The sequence below is a fragment of the Arachis duranensis genome, chromosome 3 (assembly GCF_000817695.3).
Source record: "Arachis duranensis cultivar V14167 chromosome 3, aradu.V14167.gnm2.J7QH, whole genome shotgun sequence".
In the NCBI taxonomy this organism is placed as follows: Eukaryota; Viridiplantae; Streptophyta; class Magnoliopsida; order Fabales; family Fabaceae; genus Arachis; species Arachis duranensis.
In genome coordinates, this window is record NC_029774.3 from 132,312,836 (window position 1) to 132,321,384 (window position 8,549).

The 8,549-nt window shown below is 30.2% G+C and overlaps 1 protein-coding gene across 1 annotated transcript in view; it reads left to right on the forward strand.

Annotated features, from left to right (window-relative positions):
* Positions 1-7,252: 7,252 nt before the first annotated feature.
* LOC107481941 (uncharacterized) overlaps positions 7,253-8,549 on the forward strand; it is a 6,039-nt gene continuing 4,742 nt past the window's right edge. Inside the window, exon 1 of the mRNA XM_016102298.2 lies at positions 7,253-7,778. Coding sequence (XP_015957784.2) covers positions 7,253-7,778 — 526 coding nt within the window. The remainder of the gene's footprint in view (positions 7,779-8,549) is intronic.

Here is an 8,549-nt window from a genome sequence, read left to right on the forward strand (position 1 = left end):
TTTAATATATTTTTTAATATTATAAAAAAAATTTGCATAATAATTAATCTTAATGAATAAAGAATACTCATATTTTTTGTATTTATATATTTTATATTTAATTATTTAAGAATAAAAGATTCTGTTACCATTTAAAATATTGTGTATTAATTGTCATTTAAAATATTTATTTATTAGAGTCCATCAATGTTCTTTTTTTATATTAGGTTTTGATTTTTATCTAATAAAATTTAATGATCTATATAAATGTGACACATCCAATAAGTACATAATTGTTGTACTCATTTTAGACATACCCCCATTAATTTATGTGTTATATATAAATTTTTTTGTATTCTCTAATAAAATTTTTATACTCTATAATAAAATTTTGGATTTTGTTAGATAGACAATGACTTTTGTAAACAATATGAACAATAGACTTTAGAATTGACCCAATAAAGTAAAAAAAAACATACTCCGCCCTCAAATTACCTCATAAACCTTAATATTAATATAATCATCTACACACTGAATTGAACATCCAGCCATTATTAGCTGTGCATGAGTAAATCGAATAAAAAGAAATAACCATCCAATTAAAAATAATGAACATAAGCATCTGTATACCTATTAAATTAAACATTTGACATATCCATTGTTCACATCGTTTAATATTTTCATTGTCTACTTATAGTTTTACTAAAATTTTTATGCCGAAAAGGTACAAAGATAAAGAATTGCATATATATTTTTGTTTTTTCTAAACTTACCAACTTAGTTACTTATTATATATATACCAATTTGCATTGAATTAGATCCAATTTGAATTGAATTAAATTGATGTTAAAAATTATATATGAATTATATTATATTGTATTAATTTTGATTTTTTTTAATTTGAACCGAAACATTTTTATCCCTAAAATATATTAATATAAAGATAGAAATGAAAAATCATGACAACTACTAATAATAGGTGATAATACGTGAATTCAATAAAAGCTATTTTTTTTATAAAAAAATAATGTTATTCTCACACTAAAATTAATTATTAATGTATTTATGTATAAATATATGTATAATTTAATTTATTTTTAATTTTAGTAGTTGTTTTTAGTGTAAAGATCAATTTTTATAAGACGAAAGTATTTAATACGATCTCTTGTTCACACCAAGTCACAAATCTACCATTAAAACGAAAAAAAAGTTAGATACATTATTCATTCACATTGATGGTTCATTAAATTCTGTTAGTTGGAATTGCCCATACTGTGATAAACGGAGGAACAAGATCACCTGATGTGGATGCTAGAACCAAATGGTAAGTTTTCTGTTAATAAGAGTGCTTACAAAAAGTATGGTGGGAAAGGATTCAAATTTGGAAGATCGTAGCTGCACCAAGATCAGCTGTAACAATACTGTAATAAGTAAATAGAAAAAAATAAAGTGATATTATATGAAGAGCACTCTAAGAACCATAAAGATTAGTACAAATTATATGGTAGCTCAAAACTTTGAAAGCGCTCTTATATACTAGCTTAATTTAACCCAAAATTTCTCAGGATCGATTTCAACATTGGAAGGGGAACTCATGGGCAGTTCAAATGCCTAAGGGATGCATGGAGAACATATTATTTTGGAGACTGATAGTTTACATGTATGAAAGCTGAATAGAGAGCAAGCGAAGCAACTTCATATTATATATATTTAACAAATATTATTGTTCAAGACATTTTCTGTATAATTCCAAGTTTTAACTTCTTTTCTTCTAATCTGGTCCTCGCATCGCATGTGTAATAGACCAGCAGATTTAGTAGCTAAGCTAGCTAGAAATAAGGTCTAGGCATTAAGGAATGTAGTGAAAGTGAGGAGCTGAAACAAAACTTGTGGGACTTGATTCTGGATGAATTTAATATTTAAAGTAAAAAAAATTTATATAGTGATAAAGCGAATAAGGGTGACAATATTATTTGAATTCAGATATATTTCACTCAAATTTATCTTTGATGAGTGATGTGGAATAAATTTTTGTCATAAATGATTGCCAATGAATGCATACAATAGCATATATGCATTCCATATCAATTCTATTCTTGGCTAGAAATTATAGAAGAAGTCAATCTACAACCGGCCACAAGCATCCAAGTTTAAAAAAAATGCTAAAAACACCCAAGAAGAAACGAAGAAAGAATGCTGATGAAGGCTTAGTGGAACCAAGCAAAAAGTATAAGACCACCAAAATGAAGAGAGTATATAAAGAGAGTTTTTTGTCGCCATTGTAGTGATAAGGGTCACGATAAGAAAAATTGTGACAAGAAAAAGGCTGACGATGAGGCTGCAGTTGTCGCAGCAGCTGCTGCTGTATCTGATGAAGTTGATACAGGTACTTAGTAATAACTTCCACTTGCTGTAATTGAAGTACAAGATGAAAGCAATGCCACTAAAATTGAGCTTGGCATGAGTCAACCCATTATGTTAGAAAATGAAGACTCTCAATAGGTTTTCAATTATTGTTCTCTTTCCTTGTTGTTTTATATATTTCTTTCCATTTAATTAAATACTGTCTTAGAGATTGCAATAACTATTGTGTAACCTCAAACAAGGTCCACAAAGTTCTCACAAAAAAAAAAGACAACCTCGTCCCTCAACTATTTCACCATTACCAACTGTACCAGCTTCAATTCCTCCATTAGTCACCAGTGCTCCTCCACCAAATATTTCAAATGCTTTTCCACCACCCACTGTTTTAGTTTCAAATACTCCACCACCAATAACTGCTCGTATTAATCCAATGGTTGGTGCATCTGCAGCTACAATTTCAAGGTTGCATAGCGTCCTACGATTTGTGCCAACTCCGGAGTTCAGTCCACCAAAAAAAAAATATAAGAATTGAACATTTAGATGTTTTTCATTGAGACATTTTGGTTTTAAACATTGAACTTTATAATTTCTGAGTTTCATGTATCAGAGTGTATATGTTTTAGTTTGACTTAAATACTCTATGTTGTTTTTTTATAGTGTCTTTTCTTAATTTCAAATTCCTTCATTTCTAAATTACAATTAGCAACAACAATGACAAAATAGAACATTGTGTTATCATTTCTATTCATTTGTTCATAGGTACAACAATCACAACCATCACATTTAGACTTTTCTATTACATAATATCTAAATGGTCTTTACCGCTTCCATGCTACACTGACAAAAATCACAATTATTAACATAACAATAACCAACAATAACAAACAAAATACCACTTTTAGACCCTAACTTCACACTCTAGCCTTTCAATTTTTCAGGCAAATTTCATTCTCCACTCCTCTATTTTAAATTCAGGATTATCTCTACTATTTACTTATTCTTCATCTGAAACTTTATCAGTCCACATAAAAAAGACCACACCATCTCTTGCCAACACTCTGCAATCATATTTTATGCCTATGGAAAAGAAATATTACAAATTGAATGAGCAACGACACTAGCTATATACATTAACAAAAATCACTTACATTGTAGTTAGGACAACCATAAAATGGTCTCCCTAGATTCGCATTTGAGGAAGGCTTGGCTACCACACTCACACCTATCTAGAAGTCATTCGTGACTGCTTCTGGAGGTTCTCCTCCCACAGCTACCCTCGAATCGTCGATTACTGAAGTTACCAAAAAGGTTGCTGCCTCCACTAATCATGACCCATTCAAACCATGCTTAACAATGGAAGAGAAGAAGAAGGAGAGAAGAAAAGAAGAAAGAGAATGACTTCTAATGGTGAACACAATTATCTGGAACTCAAATTGGTGATTAGGGTTATAAACCATTTCAGGGACTAAATTGTAGGGGTGTATGTAGATCGGATTGGATATGGCCAAAAATTCGATCTGATTCGCACAATCCCCATCGGATCGGATCAGATATGATATCCGCATTTTTTAGTATCAGATCAGATATCGGATATATCCACATAATTGAACCTTCTTTTTTTATTATATTTCTGTGTAAAAAATTCAATAAAAATGTTTCTTTCACACTTTTAAACATATTTATTCCTAAAATATTTTTAATCAAACATTTTCTAAATAACAAAAATAAAATAATACAATATATGAATAAAGAAAAATATAGAAAAACAACTCCCCTATGAGCCAACATAAGCCAACTCTATTATAATTTAAATTTCATAAATAAATAAAAATTTAAAAATCAAAATTCAAAATTTAAAAAAGATTCTATCTACATTTATCCTAATCACATTTATAGTACACAATAAAAACAACCCATAAAAAACCTAATCCCTTTCCATTCACATGGAAATAGTCAAATCTCTTCCTCACATCCCGTCACCGTCCTTTTTCATTAGACATAGCCGCCTCCATGTTGTGGGATCATAATCCAGATGCATCTGCATTGCCAAACACCATCACGACCCCATCCGTTGCGTCAAATAGAATCTGCATCCTACGGCTCTCCATTCGTTGTGACACAGCCAGTGCCAGGCCCCATTCGCGACACACGATCAACTACTCTGATCCATGGCGACTCTTCCACTCACGATGCGTGGCCTCTGTGACTTCCTCCTTGCAAGTCAAGGTAGATAAAATCGAGATGTTATGTGAAATCGAAAAAGTAAATTAAGTACGTAAATCGTAAAATTTTAACAAGATTTAAATTGTAAAATCGTCAGACTTTGTACAAATTTTGCAAAATCGATTGACTCATTTAAAATTGTAATATTATAAGATTTTAAAAGTTAAATCGAGATTCTAGTTACTACGTTGCGAGGTGCCACTGCGAGTCCCCCATCGGCCACCCTGCGGCTCTTTTTCTCCTCTTCCTATTTGATTTGGAATGATTCTTTTAACTAGTTTTTTTATGTTTCTTTTTCCTAAATTTTGGATGTTTCTTTTTATTAGTTTTGGATTATTCTTTTTCCTATATTTTGTAAATTTTTTTCTTAGGATTTGGATGATTCTTTTTATTAATTTTGAATGATTCTTTTTACTATGTTTTGTATGTTTTTTTCTTAGGGATTTGTATAATCTTTATATTATGTTTTGGTATTTTTATTTTGGAGTTTTAAAGTTTTTTTGGAAAGAGGAATTAAGATTTGTGTAATAAATGGTAAAAGGTAAATTATAGTAAGAAGAGGTAATTAGTAATAATTAATTTTGTATCTTTAAAAAATAAAATTTAAATAATCACTAATTAATAACAATTAATTAGTATAAAATGCAGTTTCAAAATACTTTTTGGCCTAATGTTGGCTAGACTCCTGTTGGTTCCCTAGTGGGATCGTAAGTGAAAATAACAAGCAATAAAATACTAAATGTCTCATTTAAAATAAAACAGTAACACTATAACACACTAAAAGTCTAAACAATCTGCAAATGCTTAAAATAAAACAATAGTAAAACAAGTTGATCATTTTTTAAATCAACAACCATCAGGTAATTTCAGCAATCATGTATTCCTATTAAGAAAATACCAATTTAAAAATTAGTCAAATATGTTAGAGTAAATTGAAAAAAAAATCTAATTTATTATATACTAATACAAGTACTTAGTTATAATGCCTAAGCTGGTTCAGGAGGACGGAGATCAGGAGATGTGGTAGGAATTTAGGACGGAAGAGGTCAAGAACAGAGAACAGAGGTCGTCAAGCCGAGGGAGGCAGGAGATGAGAATGCTAGCGAGAACCATGAACCACGAACTACGAACCACAGGGACGAACCTACTACGTGACTTTGTGAGAAAGAGCTCCGACAAGAAGCACGTCACGAAGAGGGAGGAACATCAGGAGATCTCTGGAGAGCAGCTTTCGATGGTGATAAGGAATACGAAGACGAAGTGGCCGATGGGTGGTTTGGTGTCTCTGACTCGGAAGATGGATGAGAGATTGGGGGTGAATGATTGTAAGTTGGGGTTGCAATGTCGTGAAGAATGAAGAATGAAGTGCAAGAGAAGTGAGATTAAGATTAGGTTAGGGTGAAGTGTGAATTGATGTGGATTCGCGGATCAAATATGCAGATGCAAAGTAAATATCCGCGATTCGATCCTTAAAGGATGTGAATTGGATCTTATCCGATCTGATCAGTCTGCGGATCGGATCGTATCCGCAATTTTCGGATCAGATGCGAATATTTACCGCAAATTTGCTGATTCGATCCGATCCATGAACATGTCTATTGAATTGAGTTAAATAGCCATAACAGTCACATCATATAGCCGTTACCTATCCACCGTGACGTCTCTCAAACTCTCCGTATATGTCATCACGTCGTTAAAGAATATTTCTTGAAAAATATTTTAGGGATGACCCTGAGTTACTTTTATTAAATTCAAGAGCAATACTAAGACCAATGTAAGTTTAGGAACATCTTTAAAACTTGATTACAAGTTCAGAGACCACTTTAAAAATTAATTTAAAAAAATCATGATAAAAAATCTCGGATCCCTACATTTTTAAGAACTACTTTTAATATTTTTTCATCATAAATAATCCACATTCAACTAAGTGGCACAAATTAAACAAAAATTAACGCAAGTATGCATTACGTTTTTCTTTTCACTTCTTTAACATGAAAATTTTTGTTAAACAACATAAAAATTTATTGATATAACATAGAATTTTTTAAATATAGCATATGAACTTATCCATATAATATAAAAAATTTTATATATAATACAAAAATTATCAATAATACAAAAATCTTTACACATAAATTTTTGCTACAAAACGTATTTTGCTAGTTGGACTTATTTTTGACAGGCTAACATTCTTGTTTAATTATTATAGGTAGGTTAAAAGCAAAAGAAAAAATATTAGTAACTAAATAATGACAATGAAATAATACATTATATCTTTTCATATCTATTCGTCAACAAAAGAAAACATTTTTGAGATTTAAATAATAAACAAATTGGGAACTTAAAATTCAATTTAAAAAAGAATTGGGAGTCTGGGAGTTTAAAATTATTAAATTTTTTTCTATTAAAAGCTTGACATGAACTGTGGACAGGTCATGCTCCTCAACAATATTTTTCATGAGCATCCCATAATTAGTGAATGATCCAGCAAAGGAATCAAATTTTAAATAAAAAATCTTATGTAATAATACAAAAAAAAAAATTATAATTGAGTTTCCATGATTGTTTAGTTACCTTTGAAATTAGATTAAAGCCTATAGATACTGTGAGGATAAATCTTTTATGATCATAAAGAAATTAAAACAAAAATATTATTGTTATTATTATTATTCAGAGAATAAGAATAATGTCTGAGGTTTGGTTATCTCTGAAGAATTCACTTCATTATTGCAAACCTCACTCAACAGAAGTTCATGATCCCATGACAAGTAGAAGGCAGCAACATAGAAAAAAAAAGACACGAGACAAAGTCATAGAAGGTTCAAATTCAGAGAAACAACATAATGGTGGTGATGATGCAATAATCGTTGACCCTGTCACACATGATATTGTCCTTGATGACACGAGCGAGGAATTTAAGATTAAGACTTATCTATCTTATCCTTACACTCACCTCAATAATACTCGCGAAGATGGTGGCAACAAAGGGTTGGAAGAATCATCAAATAGATCAACAAGAAGAGGTATGTCTTTGACGAAAACACAATATGTTGATTGTTACCAATGCAGTGGTTTCTTAAAGTCAAAGGTTTCGATGCACAAAGGTTCTAATAGTGTTCCACTAACATCGACATGTCATCATGATCATCATCATCAATGTCGTGACAAACAAGAAAAATGTGTGGAAGGTTACAGTATCACTGAGAATTCAGGTATTGATCGTCACTTATTTGTTTTCTCTTGTTGAATTAAATTAATTTTTTAAAGTTTGATTGTTTATTTATCTACCTTTTCTTTTTAACTTTTTTCACCATATAGTACATATTTATACAAAATAAAATTATGGAAAACTTTTTGGGACATTCATAATCATAAGACAATAACACATGATGGATTGAACCACATATTTCTATTATTTCGACTCTCAGAGTATTCATCTTTTAAATAAATACAAATATAAATATATATAATTTTAATTTATAAATTAATAGAATGCATTAAGACTTTAATATTTTTTTTAGAAGAGTAATAGAGATAAGTAATTTTTGTGATTTGTAGCTATCAAGTAGTTATCAATGATGTTTTTAATGGTGTGAAATTTATTCAATAACGTGAGATTACTCATTTTTTTTTTGCTGATTACGTACTAACTAAAATTTAATAAAGTTGCTGTCTCTAGACTTTTTTTTTTTTATTCAACAAAGTCACTGGAATTTCTCCAATATTGTTTTTGAACTTTGCAATAGCCAATAGGGCCAATTCTGTAGGAAATTTTCTTTTTTTATTTTGTGCTGATTTTCATTGGATACGTTTGTTTTGAATCCTTCGGCTTTAATTCATGTCCTACACACCGGCAGTCCAGCACCCTGTTTTAAATCGATCCAATTTATTTGATCAACTTTGAATCCTTATTAGTTTTTTTTTTTTTTAAATTAAGAGTAAGTGAGTATGGTGATACTATGTTATTTAAGTTATAGTTTCTT